This window comes from Schistocerca nitens, chromosome 10 (genome assembly GCF_023898315.1).
Source record: "Schistocerca nitens isolate TAMUIC-IGC-003100 chromosome 10, iqSchNite1.1, whole genome shotgun sequence".
In the NCBI taxonomy this organism is placed as follows: Eukaryota; Metazoa; Arthropoda; class Insecta; order Orthoptera; family Acrididae; genus Schistocerca; species Schistocerca nitens.
The window spans coordinates 92,563,824-92,587,227 of record NC_064623.1 but is presented as its reverse complement, the minus strand read 5'-3'; the positions used below and the strand labels follow the sequence as shown (position 1 = coordinate 92,587,227).

General features: G+C 44.3%; 2 protein-coding genes across 2 annotated transcripts in view; one reads left to right on the top strand and one right to left on the bottom strand.

Moving 5' to 3' along the window:
- LOC126210606 (lipase 3-like) overlaps positions 1 to 1,421 on the bottom strand; it is a 56,889-nt gene extending 55,468 nt beyond the window's left edge. The window contains exon 1 of the mRNA XM_049939896.1: positions 1,265 to 1,421. Within this exon, the coding sequence (XP_049795853.1) occupies positions 1,265 to 1,366 (102 nt within the window). The 5' untranslated portion in view covers positions 1,367 to 1,421. The remainder of the gene's footprint in view (positions 1 to 1,264) is intronic.
- Positions 1 to 23,404, top strand: part of LOC126210611 (cuticle protein 6.4-like) — a 230,521-nt gene that overhangs the window by 128,402 nt on the left and 78,715 nt on the right. The gene's annotated exons all lie outside the window — the stretch shown is intronic.

Genomic DNA, 23,404 nt, shown 5'->3' with positions numbered 1-23,404 from the left:
GAAGCCGAACCGCGGCTGTATCTGGCGTAATTCGTATCTTACTGAAAACGATCGGTCCGAAGATTAACTGAAAACGCTTCGTGATCCGACCAGGATTCAATCTCGTGACCTTTGGGTTGGTAGTCAAGCGCTTAAGTCGCTACACTACAGGACGTAAGGTAAAAGTGTTGTGTTTACGTTTCAGGTAGACATTTCTTCTGAAGAGCTGAGTTACACCATGTTAATAGAAAAAAATCCTGAGTGATTTAATCTAGTGGGTGTAAAACATGGTAACTCTAGTAGATGCCGTGGTCACCTTCGCACATATTTATAATTTGCGAGTCAAAATGCAACCTATTTCGGTTATTTCTACATAATGCATTGTGTTTATGTTTTACGAAGTTAGGTTACCACGTACTCAGTTCATATTTGATGAAAGGAACGTTTGGAATTTCCGTTTTTGACAAGTTTCAGTACGGAACAGGCAGTAAAACTAGGTAAGTGCAGTACATACCATCTTTTACTTCAAACAGATTAAGAAATAAAGGCTTCTGTTCTTACCTTTTTAAGGAGTAATTTGCATCCGATTTGTTTGCACTCATAAACAGGATAATACTCTGGGCTTTCATCGCCAGCCGGTGTGGCCGAGCGGTTCTAGGCGCTTCAGTTTGGAACCGCGAGACCGCTACGGTCGCAGGTTCGAATCCTGCCTCGGGCATGGATGTGTGTGATGTCCTTAGGTTAGTTAGGTTTAAGTAGTTCTAAGTTCTAGGGGACTGATGACCTCAGAAGTTAAGTCCCATAGTGCTCAGAGCCATTTGAACCATTTTTTTTTTTTTTTGTGCTTTCATCTTCGTCATTACAGGAAGAACTGTAGTCAGAATTATTGTTAGCGCTCGAAACTTTCGAATCAAGTACCTCATCACTACGGAGCAGACTGTGTCGGGCTGCCATGTTTGTTACTTACAATGTTTTACCTGCAGTCAGCTGTCACTTACCATAACATAATACCAACATAATTTCTTACAACGTACACATCTCCCACAGATTCCTTCACTAACCTATGAAATCAGCTGTAAGGAGTCCGACTTTGCCGAAAACGCCAATTGGCAAAAATTGTTAGATACCATGTTTTACGACAGAGTGCCTCATACCTAGATATCGATTTGAGGACTATTGTTGCAGAAGCCTTCCTGCCATTGTATCTGCGGATACTGCATACAACAAATAAATGAAGACCGAACGGTACACATATGTGCAAAGAGGCGAGAGGGGAAAGACTCACGGTGTCGAGACGGATGTCCTCGTCGATGTCCAGCGGGGTGGCCGCCACGGTGGCCGCCAGAAGCGACAGCGCTAGTGTCGCGGTCGCCAAAGCTGCAGCCATCGTCTGCCGCTCAGTCAGTCGCCAGAAAATTACCGCGACGAGTGCGCAGTTGTCGTCGCCAACAGACCGCTTTAAGTAGTGCGCTCTGCTTTATCTGGCGCTAGCCCGTGATCGACCCCTCTCGAGATGAATAGCTGTTTGTTTTTCTCCTGGCAGAAGCTGGTCGATGTTATCTGTGGCGCCCACTAAGATAGCATCTCAGCAGTTTGTTGGCCCGCCCCCCTCCCCCCTCACCATTCACGCTTCTCGAAATCTTCACGCATTATCGGTGATAGCACGCACTTGAAACTATTTGTACACTGCGTAAGGTAGCTACATCTCGCTATCACGTGATACAAGGCTGCTCACGATAACCAAATACAGGGCTATTACAAATGATTGAAGCGATTTCATAAATTCACTGTAGCTCCATTCATTGACATATGGTCACGACACACTACAGATACGTAGAAAAACTCATAAAGTTTTGTTCGGCTGAAGCCGCACTTCAGGTTTCTGCCGTCAGAGCGCTCGAGAGCGCAGTGAGACAAAATGGCGACAGGAGCCGAGAAAGCGTATGTCGTGCTTGAAATGCACTCACATCAGTCAGTCATAACAGTGCAACGACACTTCAGGACGAAGTTCAACAAAGATCCACCAACTGCTAACTCCATTCGGCGATGGTATGCGCAGTTTAAAGCTTCTGGATGCCTCTGTAAGGGGAAATCAACGGGTCGGCCTGCAGTGAGCGAAGAAACGGTTGAACGCGTGCGGGCAAGTTTCACGCGTAGCCCGCGGAAAATTGGCTCATGCCAGAACTGGAGACCGACAGCGCCGACTTCATCTTTCAACAGGATGGTGCTCCACCGCACTTCCATCATGATGTTCGGCATTTCTTAAATAGGAGATTGGAAAACCGATGGATCGGTCGTGGTGGAGATCACGATCAGCAATTCATGTCATGGCCTCCACGCTCTCCCGACTTAACCCCATGCGATTTCTTTCTGTGGGGTTATGTGAAAGATTCAGTGTTTAAACCTCCTCTACCAAGAAACGTGCCAGAACTGCGAGCTCGCATCAATGATGCTTTCGAACTCATTGATGGGGACATGCTGCGCCGAGTGTGGGAGGAACTTGATTATCGGCTTGATGTCTGCCGAATCACTAAAGGGGCACATATCGAACATTTGTGAATGCCTAAAAAAACTTTTTGAGTTTTTGTACGTGTGTGCAAAGCATTGTGGAAATATCTCAAATAATAAAGTTTTTGTAGAGCTGTGAAATCGCTTCAATCATTTGTAATAACCCTGTAAAAAGAATACAAGGAGCATTGTTGTTCACATGCGGTGAAATTACTACCTATGGCGTCAGCATTAAGAGTGCAATGGAAACCTACTGTTAGCCGCGCGGTATTAGCCGAGCGGTCTTTGGCGCTGCGGTGATGGACTGTGCGGGTGGTCCCGGCGGAGGTTCGAGTCATCCCTCGGGCATGGGTGTGTGTGTTTGTCCTTAGGATAATTTAGGTTATGTAGTGTGTAAGCTTAGGGACTGATGACCTTAGCAGTTAAGTCCTATAAGATTTCACACACATTGAACATTTTTGAAACTTACTGTTAGACGCAGAGAAGAGACCGAGTAGTTGGGAGAAGAGTACTGAGTTATTTCTAGAGTTCGGACATGTCCAGAAGAACAGACACCACGCGGAATCCGTAGCTGTGATACACATTACGTAAACTGAAGGTGGAGGGGGCAGAAAGGGAAGGAATCGATATCAGCTGCATCGCGACTCTATGCAGAATCAGCAGCGACGGGTGAAAGTGTGTGCTGGACCAGGACTCGAACCCGAGACCTCCTGCTTACTAGGCATATGTAGAGAGCCTATATACAGAGAGAGTGGCCATAGGTGAAGTTGCCCCTGATTGATTGATTAGCTTCCTATGTTCGCCGTGCTTTTGAGTTGAAGTTCAGAGGACTTTTGGAAACGATTAAAAGGTATTTGAATTATTGAGAGACTTCTTATACGTTGTGTATGCATGTTCGATTTAGTTGGATATCGTTTTTAGTACGTAATTAGCGTTTGCGATCTCAAATACGAGTTGAAATAATGAAGCGTTTTGTGATGAAGTCGGTAGGCCTACATGTTTGAAGTAAACACGTTAGTTGGTTGGTTGTTTTGGGGGGATGGAGACCAGACAGCCAGGTCATCGGTCTCATCGGATTAGGGAAGGATGGGGAAGGAAGTCGGCCCTGCCCTTTGAAAGGAACCATCCCGGCATTTGCCTGGAGCGATTTAGGGAAATCACGGAAAACCTAAATCAGGATGGCCGGACGCGGGATAGAACCGTCGTCCTTCCGAATGCGAGTCCAGTGTGCTAACCACTGCGCCACCTCACTCGGTAAACACGTTAGTAATTGTACAGTATTGTTTTTGACATCTGTAATTTGTTCTGCAGACGTTCGTTAACGATGTCAGGTTGTGCTGGATTTGGTTGTTCCAATAGAGACGAAGGTGGATTTCGCATGTTAGCATTTCCACGCAATGAAGAAAGACGAAAGCAGTGGGAAGTCGCAGTCAACAGGGCTGACATAAATCAAACAGGAGACTTGTGGAAACCAACCAAGTACTCTATGCGAAATAAGTCGTTTTTGCTTTTTACTACATATAAAACAACTTGCAATAAACATAGTTAAATTTGAAAACGTAAATTGGCTGTGTGAAAATTATTCTTGTAAACAAAGGCATTTAACGAATGATTTCGCCATATTGTCTTGTGCTTTTGATTCGGTGAGTGTGCACTCCACTACTCCACTACTGGCCATTCAAAAGTCCCACCCGCAGTTTGGCACAAAATGGCCGCCGTATCGCCCGGTTGGCCACTCTCTCCTTATACAGGCTCTCTAGGCAGGTGTGGCAACAACTGCGCCATCCGAACACAGTGTTTATCAGATATGCACTCACTCTCTCGCCCGACCCACATTGCCACCTAGCGCCACCTATCAGCACTACCTGTCCACGTACTCCATGATCGCTAGTTTCAGATTCCCACTGGAGATCGACCGCAAATGTGCATCTGCTCTGAAGGTTGTGGATTCATTGCCCATCGACGCGAATCAGTTACATGAATGTGTGGTGTCTGTACTTTCGGACACGACCCCCAGCGGAAACCTAAAATTAGCGAGCGTGGAGTATGTGGACACGGACTGCGGTTAGGTGGCGCTGGGTGAGAATTTAGACAGGCGGGAAGCGTGCCGAGGTAGTCCGCATAGTTCCTATAAGTACGGGTGGTGCAGTGGTTACTCAACTGCCTGGTAAGCACGGCGTCCCTGGTTCGATTGCCGGTCCTGAACTCGTTTTCACTTGTTGCCGCTGATTCCGCATAAAGTTCTGATGCGGCTGATATCATTAGTTATTTTCCTTTCTCTTCCCTCTAATATACGTAATAGTTCGTAGTAAATGTGTTGTGTTCTGCCCCTTCATTTAATGTAGGGTGCCTAGGGAAGCTGCTTCCTCGGATCACTACACAACAATTCAAGCAAATAGTAATAATAGGTGTTTATTTTAGAGCAAAATAACTGATGATGGTCGAAGTAGAGAGGATATAAAATGTAGACTGGCAATGGCAAGGAAAGCGTTTCTGAAGAAGAGAAATTTGTTAACATCGAGTATTGATTTAAGTGTCAGGAACTCGTTTCTGAAAGTATTTGTATGGAGTGTAGCCATGTATGGAAGTGAAACGTGGACGATAAATAGTTTAGACAAGAAGAGAATAGAAGTTTCCGAAATGTGGTGCTACAGAAGATTGGTGAAAACTAGATGGGTAGGTCAGATAACTAATGAGGAGGTATTGAATAGAATTGGGGAGAAGAGGAGTTTGTGGCACAACTTGACTAGAAGAAGGGATCGGTTGGTAGGACATGTTCTGAGACATCAGGGGATCACCAATTGAGTACTGGAGGGCAGAGTGGAGGGTAAAATACGTAGACGGAGACCAAGAGATGAATACACTAAGCAGATTCAGAAGGATGTAGGCTGCAGTAAGTACCGGCAGATGGAGAAGCTTGCACAAGATAGAGTACCATGGAGAGCTGCATCAGCCGGCCGCGGTGGTCTAGCGGTTCAGGCGCTCAGTCCGGAATCGCGCGACTGCTACGGTCGCAGGTTCGAATCCTGCCTCGGGCATGGATGTGTGTGATGTCCTTCGGTTAGTTAGGTTTAAGTAGTTCTAAGTTCTAGGGGACTGATGACCACAGATGTTAAGTCCCATAGTGCTCAGAACCATTTGAGAGCTGCATCAAATCAGTCTCAGGACTGAAGACCACAACAACAACAACAGTTTTTTATTGAAGATAAATGACAATACTTACCTTTGCGTATTCACAAAGACGAGTCGCAAGCAAATGGCGACGTGCAAATAATGAAGGTCTTAGGTATATATAATTCCAATGTAAGGAAAACAATACAGTTCAGAAGTCACTGTTGTTGCGTTCAGAGGACGGCTCGCCTTCAACTCGGGCGGCGCCTAGGCGGCGCGGCGCTGATATTCTCTTCTTGTAGAGGCCGCTCCTGTCTCGGTGTCGTCAGCGTACTATTGGCTGACGTCGTCTCACAGCCCTCTGTGCTGTAACGTTTCGGCGCTTGTCGTTACGTCGGAACAGACTATACAGGGTGGTCCATTGATCGTGACCGGGCCAAATATCTCACGAAAAAAATATAAAGAACGAAACTTGTCTAGCTTGAAGGAGGAACCAGATGGCACTATGGTTGGCCCGCTAGATGGCGCTGCCATAGGTCAAACGGATATCAAGTACGTTTTTTTTTAAATAGGAACCCCCATTTTTTATTACATATTTGCGTAGTGCATAAACAAATACGAATGTTTTAGTTGGACCACTTTTTTCGCTTAGTGATAGATGGCACTGTAATACTCACAAACATGTGGCTCACAATTTTAGACGAAAGGTTGGTAACAGATAGGTATTTTAAATTAAAATACAGTTTATTTCGGTTGTTCCAATGTCATACACGTACCTTTGTGAACTTATCATTTCTGAGAACGCATGCTGTTACAGCGTGATTACCTGTAAATACCACATTAATGCAATAAATACTCAACATGATGTCCGTCAACCTCAATGCATATGGCAATACGTGTAACGACATTCCTCTCAACAGCGAGTAGTCCGCCTTCCGTAATGTTCGCAGGTGCATTGACAATGCGCTGACGCATGTTGTCAGGCGTTGTCGGTGGATCACGATAGCAAATATCCTTCCACTTTCCCCACAGAAAGAAATCCGGAGACGTTAGTTCCGGTGAACGTGCGGGCCATGGTATGGTGCTTCGACGACCAATCCACCTGTAATGAAATATGCTATTCAGTACGGCTTCAACCGCACGCGAGCTATGTGCCGGACATCCATCATGTTGGAAGTACATCGCCATTCTGTCATGCAGTGAAACATCTTGTAGTAACATCGGTAAAATATTACGTAGGAAAACAGCATACATTGGACTATTCAGATTGCCATCGATAAAATAGGGGCCAATTATCCTTCCTCCCACAATCACAATGCCGCACCATACATTAACCCGCGAAGTTCGCTGATGTTCCACTTGTCGCAGCCATCGTCGATTTTCCGTTGCTCTGTACTGCATATAATGCCGGTTTACGCTACCGCTGTTGGTGAGTGACGCTCTGTCGTTCAATACACTACTGGCCATTAAAACTGAAGAACTGAAAAGAAGAAATGCAGACGATAAACGGGTATTCATTGGACAAATATATTATACTAGAACTGACATGTGATTACATTTTCACGCAATTTGGGTGCATAGATCCTGAGAAATCAGTACCCAGAACAACCACCTCGGGCCGTAATAACAGCCTTGATACGCCTGGGCATTGGCTCAAACAGAGCTTGGATGGCGTGTACAGGTACAGCTGCCCATGCAGATTCAACACGATACCACAGTTCATCAAGAGTAGTGACTGGCGTATTTTGACGAGCCAGTTGCTCGGCCACCATTGACCGGACGTTTTCAATTGGTGAGAGATCTGGAGAATGTGCTGGCCAGGGCAGCAGTCGAACATTTTCTGTATACAGAAAGGCCCGTACAGGACCTGCAACATGCGGTAGTGCATTATCCTGCTGAAATGTACGGTTTCGCAGGAATGGAATGAGGGGTAGAGCCACGGGTCGTAACACATCTGAAATGTAACGTCCGCTGTTCAATAGGCTACAATCCGACCTTTATCAATGTCGGAAATGTGATGGTACGCATTTCTCCTCCTTACACGAGGCATCACAACAACGTTTCACAAGGCAATGCCGGTCAACTGATGTTTGTGTATGAGAAATCGGTTGGAAACTTTCCTCATGTCGACACTTGTAGGTGTCGCCACCGGCGCGAACTTTGTGTGAATGCTCTGAAAAGCTAATCATCTGCATATCACAGCATCTTCTTCCTGTCGGTTAAATTTCGCATCTGTAGCACGTCATCTTCGTGGTGTAGCAATTTTAATGGCCAGTAGTGTAGAACGCGTGCAAAAAATCTGTCATCGTCCCGTGATTACTCTTGTGCCCAGTGGCAGAACTGTACACGACGTTCAGAGTAGTCGTCATGCAGTTCCTGGTGCATAGAAATATGGTACGGGTGCAATCGATGTTGATGTAGCATTCTCAACACCGACGTTTTTGAGATTCCCGATTCTCGCGCAATTTGTCTGCTACTGATGTAAGGATTAGCCGCGACAGCAGCTAAAACACCTACTTGGGCATCATCATTTGTTGCACGTCATGGCTGTCGTTTCACATGTGGATGAACACTTCCTGTTTCCTTAAATAACGTAACTATCCGGCGAACGGTCCCGACACTTGGATGAAGTCGTCCGGGATACCGAGCAACATACATAGCACACGCCCGTTGGGCATTTTGATCACAATAGCCCTACACAAACACGATATCGACCCTTTCCGCAATTGGTAAATGGTCCATTTTAACAAGGGTAATGTATCACGAAGCAAATACCGTCCGCACTGGCGGAATGTTACGTGATACCACGTACTTATACTTTCTGTATTTTTATTTAAAAAACCTACCTGTTACCAACTGTTGCTCCAAAATTGTGAGCTATATGATTGTGACTATTACAGCGCCATCTATCACAAAGCGAAAAAACTGGTCCAACTAAAACATTCATATTTCTTTACGTACTACACGAAGATTTAATAAAAAGTGGGGGTTCCTCTAAAAAAAAACGCAGCTGATATCCGTTTGACTTACGGCAGCGCCATCTAGCGGGCCAACCATTGCGCCATCAGGTTTCCCCCTTCAAGCTAGACGAGTTTTGTTCTTTGTAGTTTTTTCGTTTGATGCTTATTTCGTGAGATATTTGGCCCGGTCACTACCAATGAACCACCCTGTAGGAAAGTCATCGTGTAAAAAGTTATATCTTGGGTTCCCCAAGAAAGTGTTATATGCCCTGTTCTTTTCCTAATCTATAAGGGGCTCTATATAGTCGAGCATCGGTATGCCAATCAGGCAAAATTTCCAGGAGCACTAAGACAATTATTCCACCAAAGCATCAGCTTGATGATACCGCTTTGGTAAAACAGCGTGTCCTGGTGCGCACAGACGTCGGTAACTTCTTGCTGTCCATTGTCGTCCGACAGGAGTCATCGCCTCTTCAAGAACATTTTTAAGGGGCCGAAGGAGTGATAATCGCATGGAGGAGGAGGAGGAGGAAATTAGTGTTTAACGTCCCGTCGACAACGAGGTCATTAGAGACGGAGCGCAAGCTCGGGTGAGGGAAGGATGGGGAAGGAAATCGGCCGTGCCCTTTCAAAGGAACCATCCCGGCATTTGCCTGAAGCGATTTAGGGAAATCACGGAAAACCTAAATCAGGATGGCCGGAGACGGGATTGAACTGTCGTCCTCCCGAATGCGAGTCCAGTGTGCTAACCACTGCGCCACCTCGCTCGGTCATAATCGCATGGATACCGTCTCCAGTGATGGGGACAGCAGTTCCGTTGAAGTCAGTAAGCAAGGGGACCTGGTAATGAAATAATGGATTGAGCATCAGCTTTTCAGCAGACGGCTGGCTCTTGAACTTCTTGGGACGAGGGGACGTTCGGTGACATCACTTTCTCATACACATTCTCCAGGCTTCAATGGATGTGTACCTCCTCCAGCCAATAAAAGAACAACACCACGTGGGTCCTGTTTGGATGCATTTAGTGATAACGGTGCCACAGTTCACGTTTGCAAATTTATCGCACGCACTGTAACGTTCTTCTAAAAATGAAATAAACTATGTTATTTTAGGTTATTTGCCTTGAGCTGACTGCAATGTAATTCAAAAGACTTACACCAGACGCGTTTCGCTTTTATTTACAAAGCATCTTCTGTGGTATTCTGTAAACTGGCTACACACGTTTGTACATTTGTTTTTTGATTCTTTTAGGTTAAACCAGGAGGACATTTGACACCAGATACAAAGAAAATGTAAGAGCATGGGAGTACAGGACTTTTGCAGAACGATTACACCAACACCAACGTGGAAATCATAAGGATAAACAACAGCAAAAACACCTCCTCACCTTACAAGAATACTACCACATCCAAAAACCCATAACAGAAAAGAAACAACTCATAAATGATCAGATAAACTTGGCAAACCACACACTCTTTAAACTGATTGGCCACTTAATATAACACTAAAAGTACAAATATAACCACAGGCTGCATTCACCACTACCATTTCCTCCCTGATCTGTCCCATAATCACTGTCCAGGCCATCCCTGTCGTTCGTCCCCCCTCCCTCCCCCCCTCCCCCTGAAAAAGAAAATCCACCACCGCTCTCACATCTCTATGTTCTCCGACTCTCAGGTTACCTACCTCAAATTGTTAAGTGGAACATTCTCTATGGCCTTTACAGTTTTGCAAGCTCTTACGGAAACATCCTGTAGAACATTTTTACTAGCAAAGCTGAGACAAAGATTTTGCGAGTATTTTCAACCGATCCCGTGTTTGTTGTACGTTTTTATTAATAAATATAGAGTTTTTAAATCAGGTCATTCTTTCTCAAACTCCCTCTATATACAGGGTGATTCGGGAAGATATGAAAATATTTTAATATGTTATTCGACAAGTGAAACTAAAGAAAAAAGTTCATATTAACATAGGTCCGCAAATGTTTGGTTACGGAGTTAGGCTAAGAAACGATTTTGCAACTTCGCTAATATAAAGCCATCACAAAACTGTACGAGGTTAAAGTAGAGCAAGATTTCCATTTATTTTGTTGTTGTTAGTCTGGTTAATTTAATAAAACATGTCCCAGACGTGTGTCTGCAATAGTTTTCCAGAACATCCAGAGAAGCAAAGGCGTAATTTCGTAAAATTTTTAAGTTATTAACTACTTCGCCCAATTCGTTTTTTAGATTCCAGACAACTGCACGAGGTTTTCAACGGGAGTTGTAGAGAATTTAATTTTGGGAAAATGATGGTGATAACGTTAACTGAAACTTGCTGTGTATTTCGCTCATCTCCTTCTCAGTTTCGTTCCTATTCCCTGATACATTTGGGGTTTCCAGTGCCTTCTGCAATTCGCATCTATTATTCCTTTACTGCTCACCGAGAAACCCTACATTTTGTGACAGTATTCGAATCAAGTCCAAGTTTCACCGTGACAAATCTGATGTACTCTTTCTACGGGGTCAATCAAACTACTCGACAAACCAGTTTCAATAACAAGCGACAAACAATAAGTGATCTTTAACGGTAACGATAAGGGAAAGGATTAATTTGCGGCAACGCTTCACTTTAGATTTTGCATTTATTGTCACACCCTTCAGTGGAAACCACAGAACAAGCAAGTGTAACACTGAGAGAATATTTGCACTCGTAATGTTTGCTATATAAGTTAAGAATTACTTAATAGACAATAGGAATCTAAAATTAGTCCTTTTTAAAAAACATTATTAAGATCATAAACAATAAAGATCAACGGTTAATAAAGTCCTATAAACTTGAGCAAGGATCACCCTTTTCAGTCTCTGAATGAAGTCAGTAGGTGACATAGGGGACAATCAGACGTACATTAAATGTTACACCATTAAGGACGATGACTCATTAAGTATTATAACCACAAATGAAAGAAGATTCATTTAAAGCAGTTAACATCAATTAAGTCACGTCTCAGCAAATTTATCAAAACCAAATCTTTCAGGTCTATAACAATGTTGGATCGTCGAATACGCCGGATTACAGACACAGGAGGCTAAATTTTACCAAACAGCAATTTCTCCAAGCCTATAACTATCTTAATAGTGTACAATACTTAGGTTATCCAGAACTACTGTAATTCGCCTTTCTTGGGAATAACGGGGGAGTAGATAATTAACCTCTTATTTCATTCTCCTGGAACATTGAGCGGCAACAGACACTCGGGCAACTCTTACCCCAGCGTGGCTCAGGAAAGAGGATGATGGCTCCACCAGGAGGAGGAAACATTTACCCGAACTGGAAAGGGAAGTCGTTTAACACGAGCCACTAGGCTGGCGGAGACCAGTTGGCGATTTTTAATCATTAACCAAAGCTTTCTGGCCAGCGGATGAAAATTACAGACGCAAAGGTAGCTTTATTTGTGCTCACAAGTATTGATAACTTCTGCAAATGAGATTCCGGCAGAACTACCGCCGCAGTATCAATACGGAACTTCGGAGCTGAGGAGAGCAAGTCAACTACAGTCGCTACCCAATAGGCCCAAAATTTCAGGCAGACCGAGCAACCGACATCAGTCCTTGCTAGGCGGATTACCAAACAGAAACGCTAGCACTACCTCAAATATAATTAAATAGAGCACTTCAATGCCAGACAGTACAAGGTTATGTAACATTTTAAAAAGTGCTTATGCAAACAGTGACCTACGCCATCCACGGAAAAACAACGGTTTGCAGAAGGTCCACAGCCAAAAATTTTTTCTTTTTTTGTTTCTTTTCTACGCGCACCTTAAGTCAGTATGGTGGACAAATGCACGATCATGCAAGGGGGCAGTAACACATGCGCAAGGAAATTTCTGATCACAAACTCAAGCAGAGCGACGTTGCCACACAGTTATTAGTAGCTCCCACAATACCGGAAGATTGGCCCCGCCAGACGACGGCCGTTGCACTAACTAGATGAAAAATCTCACTCTCAGTGACACTGAAACGTCCCCTTAGAAAAATGTATGCATGACTGTGCTGAAAAACCTCTTACATTATTTGATTTTCAAACAGCTGAGCAGAACTGAACGTACTCAGACATATCGCTCTTTACCTATTCTGATCAACACTAAACTGACACACAATATTTTTAGCGCAACTCAATCTGACTTTCAAAAATCCCTAAAAAAGAATGGCCCTGACTAACAATAACCTATACCTTTCATGAATCACTTAGCTCACAAAAATCTTAGTTACTCAAACTACTGCAATACAGCGTGCGCCAATACTGCCAGCTGAATAAAAGATTCTAACTACTGAAGGCACTAACTACTGAAAAGCATAGTTAGCAAATGAAAGATTTTGATAGAGAACAAACAACGTATTTACCTTAATAGTGTTCAAAAGTCATAATATACACTCCTGGAAATTGAAATAAGAACACCGTGAATTCATTGTCCCAGGAAGGGGAAACTTTATTGACACATTCCTGGGGTCAGATACATCACATGATCACACTGACAGAACCACAGGCACATAGACACAGGCAACAGAGCATGCACAATGTCGGCACTAGTACAGTGTATATCCACCTTTCGCAGCAATGCAGGCTGCTATTCTCCCATGGAGACGATCGTAGAGATGCTGGATGTAGTCCTGTGGAACGGCTTGCCATGCCATTTCCACCTGGCGCCTCAGTTGGACCAGCGTTCGTGCTGGACGTGCAGACCGCGTGAGACGACGCTTCATCCAGTCCCAAACATGCTCAATGGGGGACAGATCCAGAGATCTTGCTGGCCAGGGTAGTTGACTTACACCTTCTAGAGCACGTTGGGTGGCACGGGATACATGCGGACGTGCATTGTCCTGTTGGAACAGCAAGTTCCCTTGCCGGTCTAGGAATGGTAGAACGATGGGTTCGATGACGGTTTGGATGTACCGTGCACTATTCAGTGTCCCCTCGATGATCACCAGTGGTGTACGGCCAGTGTAGGAGATCGCTCCCCACACCATGATGCCGGGTGTTGGCCCTGTGTGCCTCGGTCGTATGCAGTCCTGATTGTGGCGCTCACCTGCACGGCGCCAAACACGCATACGACCATCACTGGCACCAAGGCAGAAGCGACTCTCATCGCTGAAGACGACACGTCTCCATTCGTCCCTCCATTCACGCCTGTCGCGACACCACTGGAGGCGGGCTGCACGATGTTGGGGCGTGAGCGGAAGACGCCCTAACGGTGTGCGGGACCGTAGCCCAGCTTCATGGAGACAGTTGCGAATGGTCTTCGCCGATACCCCAGGAGCAACAGTGTCCCTAATTTGCTGGGAAGTGGCGGTGCGGTCCCCTACGGCACTGCGTAGGATCCTACGGTCTTGGCGTGCATCCGTGCGTCGCTGCGGTCCGGTCCCAGGTCGACGGGCACGTGCACCTTCCGCCGACCACTGGCGACAACATCGATGTACTGTGGAGACCTCACGCCCCACGTGTTGAGCAATTCGGCGGTACGTCCACCCGGCCTCCCGCATGCCCACTATACGCCCTCGCTCAAAGTCCGTCAACTGCACATACGGTTCACGTCCACGCTGTCGCGGCATGCTACCAGTGTTAAAGACTGCGATGGAGCTCCGTATGCCACGGCAAACTGGCTGACACTGACGGCGGTGGTGCACAAATGCTGCGCAGCTAGCGCCATTCGACGGCCAACACCGCGGTTCCTGGTGTGTCCGCTGTGCCGTGCGTGTGATCATTGCTTGTACAGCCCTCTCGCAGTGTCCGGAGCAAGTATGGTGGGTCTGACACACCGGTGTCAATGTGTTCTTTTTTCCATTTCCAGGAGTGTATATCAGTTCATGACATCCAGTATTACAAATTTACTGTCTCTGATGCACACACGTCCAGATCATCCGCTCTCAAAACTCCGCCATCTCTCTCCCCACATCCACCAGTGCTGGAGGCTCACCTCCAACTGCGCAACGCTACGCGCTGTTAACAGCCAAATGCCCAACACTACAATAGTAAATTCCAACTCTGCAAACCAGCCACAGACTGCATACAGCACAGTCAGTGATTTTCATATAGAGCGCTACATGGCGTTACCAACATAAAAACTTAAACAGCCTACTTACAACACCACCTTCCGGAGGTTATTGGCAGCTGCAGACGGACTTCATAACTTCCCCAGCCCATGAACGGAAACCAAACTTAACCTTGCAGCGCCCTCGCGGAGGCTCCGCAACGCCCTCTGGGAAAGCGTGGAAACTCCAAACAGGAGAAAACCAAGGAAAAAACAGGAAGCGTGGCAAACGACACGACTGAAAATCAAAATTAGATACACCGAGGGATTATAAAATCCATGAAGCTTTTTAAAACTTGTTATTGGTAAATCGCTAAACACAACGTAACAGATGAAACAGAACGTGGGAAGTAGACTATGACAAGTCATTTGAACAAGGTGCCTGCAAGTAAGTTTCGATAGACGCCGACATGGTCGCTATCGACCGTATCCACTGAAAGTGGCGGCGGTCCACGCAGAGAAGGCGTTTTGCCTACTAGGATTCGCCCGTTACCAGTGTCAGTTTTCACAAGACACATCCAGTTCTGTGTCATATCCAACAACACTGTCCATGGAATCCTTTTTGTTGGCCGAGACAACTGTCAAAGGTACCACCTATCTGGACATGCGACAATTGTGGTTCATCCCACCACCTGAAACTGGTAGCAGGAATTTCATCTTTCGACAAGATGGCGCCCCTCCACACATGAACACCTGTCTACGACGTTACCCGTAAGGGACGCTGCCACGTCACGTCACTGGACAGGGCGTATTGCGACCGCCGACCTGGCGCTACTCGGGTGTACACCTCGATCGCCTGTCTTGTCGCCTTGCGATTCTTTTCTTGTGGGATTATGTTCCAGCTGTGCCGCAGAACCTCGAAAACCTCTGGAGTTGCATCGCAGCAACTGTTCGTGCCGTCACTCCTGATATGCTGTATCGGGTGTCGGCAGCACTGGACAGCCGACTAGATGTGCACCATGTGACGAAGTGTGGCAACACAGAACATTTATAAATATTGTAAAAAAGTCTTTGAGAGTCTGTCTTTTACATTCTTTACCATTTAAAGTTTTTCTTGGACATTTGTGTGTACTGACTTTTGGAAATGTTTCGTAGACTTTATAAAAGGTCAAGTCTCGTTAATGTGACCACCTGTGAAAAGCGTGAACAGCCACCTTTTGCAGCCCGGGAATGCAGGAAGAGAGTCGAGGAGGCTCTGGAAGGCCCCAACGGAGATGTGGAGCTACGCCGACTCTTGTGTCGTACTCGGCTGCAGTAGGTTTCTCAGTTGGGGTCCATGGCGCGAGCAGCCCAATCTGGGTGGTCCCACAGATTCTCGATTAGCCTCAGATTCTGGGGGTTTGGTGGCCAAGGGAGACCGATAAACTCACTCTGGTGCTCTTCGAACCACGCACGTATGCTGCGAGTTGTGTGACACGTTGCTTGTACGAGGGTCACTCCAAAAGAAATGCACACTATTTTTTTAAAATCCTTCTTTTATACTACATGTTTGAAAGTTTACAGTGTGTAGATACATCCTTTAAGGAGCAATATTTTCATTTCTGTACATAATTTCCATTCTTCTCAACGGCCTTACGCCATCTTGGACCCAACGCCTGTATACCCGCACGGTAAAATTCTGGACCAACCTGTTGGAGAAACTGTTTGGCAGCGTGCACAAGGGAGTCGTCATCTTCAAACTTTGTTGCACGAAGAGAGTCTTTCAGTTTCCCAAAGAGATGATAGTCACATGGAGCCACGTCAGGACTGTAAGGCGGGTGTTGTCCATCCGAGTTTTGTGATCGCTTCCATGGTTTTTCGACTGACATGTGGCCGTGCAGTTTCGTGCAACAGCAAAACATCCTGCTTTTGCAGATGTGGTCGAACACGACTCAGTCGAGTTTGAAGTTTCTTCAGTGTCGTCACACATGGATCACAATTTATGGTGGTTCCACTTGGCATGATGCCCGCAAGCAAGAGTCCTTCGGAACCGAAAAACACCGTAGCCATAACTTTTGCAGCAGAAGGTGTGGTTTTGATTTTTTTTTTTTCTTGGGTGAATTTACATGATGCCATTCCATTGATTGCGTCTTCGTCTCTGGTGAAAAATGATGGAGCCATGTTTCATCACCTGTCATAATTCTTCCAAGAAATTCATCTCCACCATTCTCGTACTGTTCCAAAAGTTCGCTGTATACTGTTTTTCTTGTTTCTTTGTGAGCAACTGTCAACATCCTGGGGACCCACCTGGCACAAACCTTTTTTAACGCCAATAGTTTCTGTATTCTGCAGGCACTTCCTTCCCCTATCCCAACGTAGCGTGACAATTCGTTCACTGTGATGCGTCTGTCAGCAGTCACCAATTCGTTAACTCTCTGCACATTGTTTGGAGTGTGTGCAGTACGAGGCCTGCCGCTGCGAGGACAATCCTCAATATTGCTGTGCCTGCTTTCATCACGTAACCTGCTTGCCCACCGACTAACTGTACTGCATCGACAGCAGCATCTCCATACACCTTTTTGAACCTCTTGTGGATGTTCCCTCTGTTTCATTCTCACAGCACAGGAATTCTATGACAGCATGTTGCTTCTGACGAACGTCAAGTGTAGCAGCCACCTTGAAGACATGCTGTGACGGAGCCACTCACGGGAACTAAGTTTGAAAACAAGCAGGAAGGATGTATATACCCACTGAAAAACTTTCACACATGCAGAATGAAAACTGTATTTTTATAAAAATAGTGTGCATTTATTTTGGAGTGACCCTCGTATATGCCATTGAGCCGAGGGGAAAAAGAAACTGCAATTAGGGGTGGACATCGTCCCCAAAGATAGACGAATAGTCGTCTTGATCCACTGTGCCAAGGACGAGGTAACCCAAGGGAATGCCACGAAAACATTCCTCAGATCATAACGCCGCCTCCTCTGGCCTGGAATGTTCCAACGATTGTTGCAAGGACGCACATGTCAACTGCTGTCTGTTAGATGGAGCGTAATACGTGATTCATCCGAAAAGATCATGTCCATTTACAGTACTGGCGGAGCCGGCCGCTGTGGTCGAACGGTTCTAGGCGCTTCAGTTCGGAACTGCGCTGCTGCTGCTACGGTCGCAGGTGCGAATTCTGCCTAGGGCATGGATGTGTGCGATGTCCTTAGGTTAGTTAGGTTTAAGCAGTTCTAAGTCTAGTGGACTGATGACCTCAGATGTTCCATAGTGCTTCCACTTGAACCATTTTTGAGCAGTACTGGCGTGCGAATTCCAACCTTTGTCGCCGATGTACAGGAGTCAGCATGGGTGCAAGAACTAGGCGCCTGCTGCAAAGACCCACACGCAGCAACTTTCGCTGAACAGTCGTTGAGGAGACACTATTGGCAGCAATTTGGTTGACTTGGCTGGTCAGGTCCTCAACATCTGCACATCTAATCGCCCGTACACACATCCGCAGTTGTCGTTCACCCCTGTCATCTATGGCCCGTGTTGCACCACAGTTGCCTCAGTGCTGTTTTGGGATGGCGTCGTTTTGCCATGCGTGGTATACTTTAACAACGACGGTACGCAAGCAATGGACAAAATTAGCCGTTTCGGATACTCTTCCATCCTTGACCCGAGAGCCGGCCGCAGTGGCCGAGTGGTTCTAGGCGCTTCAGTCCGGAACCGCGTGACTGCTACGGTCGCAGATTCGAATCCTGCCTCGGGCATGGATGTGTGTGATGTCGTTATGTTAGGTTTAAGTGGTTCTAAGTTCTAGGGGACTGATGACCTCAGATGTGAAGTCCCATAGTGGTCAGAGCCATTTGGACCATTTGAACCCGATAGGCAATGATTATGTCGTTTTTCTGGTCAGATAAAACACTCCGATTCCACATTACGACAACGATCGCACTGTTTTCCACGTTGCTCCAACACGTTTTATGTACCGTCAACTGGTAATGCTGTTGCCTTCGGTTTGTGAGCGGTTATTGGACTTTGATGCCGAATGTAGGCAGTGGTCACATTAACACGACTGAATAGAAAATCAACTGGAATCACTCGACAGAGCAAAGTCCACTGGACCTGAAGGGATACCAATTCGATTCTACACAGAGTACGCGAAAGAACTTGCCCCCCTTCTAACAGCCATGTACCACAAGAGTCTAGAGGAACGGAAGGTTCCAAATGATTGGAAAAGAGCACAGTGAAAGGTGGCTACACTGAGCCACAGCGCCAGAGATCGCGCTAGAGAGTATTGTTCCGCCGCCTCCACTGGCAGTGATTATTGAGAACTCGTAGTGGGCAGTGCTTTGGGAGAACTCGTGGTAGTCAGTGCTGAGATGTCGTAGTGAGGAGTGTTTGTTGAGATGAGCTAGTAGGCAGTGCTTGCTGAGATGTGATACTGAAAAGTTCTTGTTGAGATGTGATAGTAGCGAGTCGGTGTGGAGAGACTGTAATGTCTAGAGTGCTTTTCATCAATATAAATTAAGGTAACAAACTACTTTTCTTTTCTTTCTCATTATTTCAATGCCCTGAATAATGCATCATTACAGGTTCAGTCAACAAAGCATCTGGCTTGTGTTCTTGTATTAGAGTGTAATTCTGGTTTTCTTGAGTAATTATGGTATTTCTATTTTCTTTAATTAATTCAGTATAAATGATATTTAAAATTTCTTGTGTTGTTGAAGAAGAACCGTGCCAGATGCGTACGTTGAGTCATACTTCCACACACAGAACAGTTACACTTGTGCTTTGGTTTCGTAGGTTTTATAGTTGCTGGGGACTTAATTAATTAATTGTGTTAATGAAAATTTCCATTTCATTCTTTGATGTTGTTCTTTGCAGTCAGATAGCGTAATAATACTAGTCAGGGCCAACCGTTACGAGACTTCGTAACCGAACAGATAGCTACTGAATCAAAAAATTAAAATTATTTGCATTCTATTTTAATTAAGCCCCCATGCACGTGGCGACCCTGCCAGGATCGTCCCTTGGAATCTTCTGATTGTAAAAATAGTAGACAGTAGTATTGTTGTAGTAATTTGTAGTTTAGCAATTGTAGTCTATTTTGCATGTGTAGATTTGGTAATTGTCATTCTTCTAATGGTATTTTTTTTTTTTTGCAAAATTTCATTTCTGTTGTCTTGTCTATGGGTTTGACAATTAGTGCAATTATTTCAATTGTTCGATTAATCGTGTTTGAGGGAAACATTTCGTGTGAATGGTATTGTTGGAGATAAAGTGTCATTGTGTGTAATTTCATATAGTGACGAGTTTTGTATGTTTTGTAAATGATTACGCAGTCGATGAAAAAGGCAAAAATGATGGACAGTGAGAATGACGAAATTGTTGACATGGCGAACTCGCCAACACAGGACAACAGTATGATGAATAATGGAGTGGAAAACAATTTAATAAGTCGGGAAAATAGTCCGGAACCATTTCAAAATTTTTCTCAATCAGGAAATTCACAGAATACGAGATTAACGATAGAAGAGTCTGAAATAGTATCGAACACAGACAGCTTTACAGCTATGACGAAGGAAACTGGTTTTGCGGGAAATGTTAGGGGCGAAAGGAGTTTCGAATCAGTTACTATGGAGCAGTTGATGAGTGCTATATTAAAAATGGAAACACGGTTTGGATCTGAATTAAAAACACAGAGGGGAACAATGGAATCACTGGGATCACAAATAGGAACAATTAAAACAGAGATGGGAACTTTACGATCTGAATTAAAAACTGATATGGGAACAATGGAAACACGGTTTGGATCTGAATTAAAAACACAGATGGGAACAATGGAAACACGGTTAGACTCACGAATAGGGACATGTTTCAAAAACATGAAAGATGAATTAAAGAAAGAAATCAGAGAAGAAGTACAACCGATTTTGAATGCTCACAATAATAGATTAATTGCAGTAGAGATTAGACAAAGGGAACAGGATAGAGAACAGGAGGAAAGAGATCGCGTGATAGTACAAAAATTTTCAGAGTTAAATTTACAACGTGCACATGATAAGGAAGAAATATTTGAGAGAATCGAGGAATCCGTACCAAATGACAGAATAAATAATCTAACACAACAATATGAACAGTTAACTACCAAATGTGTCAATACTGAAACCCGAGTCGAGACACTTACGGAAGACGTAAGTAAACAGAAAGAAAAAATAGGTGACTTATCGGAAAGAGTTGAGGAGATTTCAGATAAATTGACAAGTCTTAGTTTAAATGGGGATAGAGATTCAGATGATACAGCTCCATTACCATTTGCAGAAACCGAAGAGTACCAGAACATAAGTAAGCATGTTGAAAATCAGGGAAAATTTAATGAACGCGTTAAAAGGGAAGTTGAGGCATTACGAAAGCAAGTCAAACAAATTGAAGGCGAAATCGTAGGAAAGGACAGCAAAAGAAATTTGGAATCACAGTTAGCGGAGGGGTTTGAAGAAAATAATTTGTTTCATTTACGGGATGCAACAAGGGAGCGCCAGGCGCGCGAACTTGACAATAATCAACATTGGGACTGGGACAGACGCGGTAGGTCTTTGTCGCCACGAGGCGAAAACTTTGACTATAAACACTTTTTGACTGTTCGGAAATTTAAGATCTTCCGCAATTCTAAGAATGACATACATCCACGTGCATGGTTAGATCAATTTATGTATGCACTCCCGCCAGATGTGCCACAAAGTCACAAACTGAAATTTATGTGCAGCTATTCAAGTCCTCAGGGGATTCACTACACTAAGTGAATATGTGCCGTAGCGCTCACAGGGCCCCGAGCTGTAGTGGTGCTATTTCCCTTTTAGTTTTCTGCAGCGCTGCCTACTCTTTCACTATTCTTTGCATCTATAAAAAACAACTCTTCTACTATCCATCTACCTAGACAGTAGGTAAAGAATAACCGGATTTGACTGTTTTACCCAAAAGTGACTTTGGAAATTACCGTTTGGACTTACTGTATCTTCAGCAGCATTCATTCGTAGCTTAAATGAAATTTTACCTGTTTATCTTCGTGACAATATTACTTCATATGTTGACGATATTCTTATTGCTAAACGTTCTTGGAGTGAGCATAACAAAATTTTGGATTCATTATTACGTATTTTTGCAAGAGTTGGCATTACAGAGAACTTGGAAAAATCTGAATTTGGTCGTTCTCAGGTGAAATTTTTCGGTCACATTATATCTACAGACGGTATTCTTCCTGATCCAGAGAAACTAGACGCTATTCGTAATTACGCTGTTCCTACCACAAAACGTGATGTTCGTAGTTTCCTTGGTGTCTGTAATTTTCTTAGACGCTTTGTTAGATTGGACAATTTGGCCACACCTCGTTTATGTGAATTATCTGGAAAAAATTCTAATTGGTGTTGGGATGAGGAAGCTCAATCAGAATTTGAACAACTTCGTGACGCTTTAGTTGCTGCTCCACTTCTTTCACATCCGGATTTATCTAAAGATTTTTGTTTGGCGACGGACTCATCATACAAAGGTCTAGGTGCACATTTATTTCAAGAGATAGAAGAAAACGGCGTTGTAGTACAGAAGACTATTGCATTTGGAAGTCGTGTTCTCTCTAAATCCGAAAATAATTATTCGATTACGGAACTTGAAGTTTTGGCTGTTGTTTGGGCTTTCACAAAATTTCGCACATTTTTGTTCGGTAGACATACTAAGGTTTACACTGATCATCGAGCTTTGGAATTTCTTATGTCGACAAAATTAACTCATGGCAGATTGTCACGATGGGCGTTGTACCTACAGGAATTTGATTTTAGTATTGTTTACATACATGGATCTTCAAATATTGTTGCTGTTGCTTTATCACGTGCACCTATGGGTTTGAAACAAAGTGCTGAAGAGGACTGCAAAGAAAACCATTATTGTTTGATGTACATTCAAGGTGTTGCGTTTGAGAATTTTATTTCTTCTTCGCTCCAGGACATCGCTAAGGAGCAAAATAAGGATCCCAACTGGAAGGACATTAAGGAGAAGTGGAGGAGAAAGGAAAGCGTAGCGATCAGACAGTATTATTTAGTTCGCAATGACATTCTTTTCAAACGAAAATCGGTCGACAACTCTGTTTGGTTAGTTTGTATTCCTGATGAGTGGGTCAATAAATTGATTTGGTACACACATTTCAGTTATGCTCACTTTGGTCCCAGAAAATGCTTTCATAAATTACGAGAAAATTGCTACTTCAGTAATATGGAAAAACGTATTCGATCTGTTCTTGCCAAATGCATATTATGTCAAAAGGCTAAGCCGCCAACTGTTTCTCACAGAGCACCGTTGTTTCCTATCATTCCAGCGAAATTAAAGGAGATGGCTGCAGTTGATTTGTTCGGTCCAGTGGTTCGTTCTACTAATGGTTTTGCGTACATTTTCGTAGCAGTGGAATTGACATCAAAATATGTGTGTTTTACACCTTTACGCAAAGCAACAGCTCGTTCAGTATCTAATGCTTTCATCAAACATTTTCTTAAAGAAGTTGGTCATGTTGATAAGGTTATATCAGATAATGGATCACAGTTTCGCTCTAAAATTTGGCTTCGTACTCTACGGCGTCGTAAGATTAAACCAATTTTCATTTCACTTTTTCACCCTCAATCTAACGCTTCAGAGAGATGGATGAAGGAAATCAATAAATTGTGCCGTCTTTATTGTCATCAGAATCACAGAACGTGGGATCAGTATCTTCATATTTTTCAAAACATTCTGAATGAACTTCCTAATGACTCAACTTCTTTACCGCCTCTATTGATATTAAAAAACAAAACACCGACTAATCGCATTTCTGAAATTGTTCCTTTTCCGC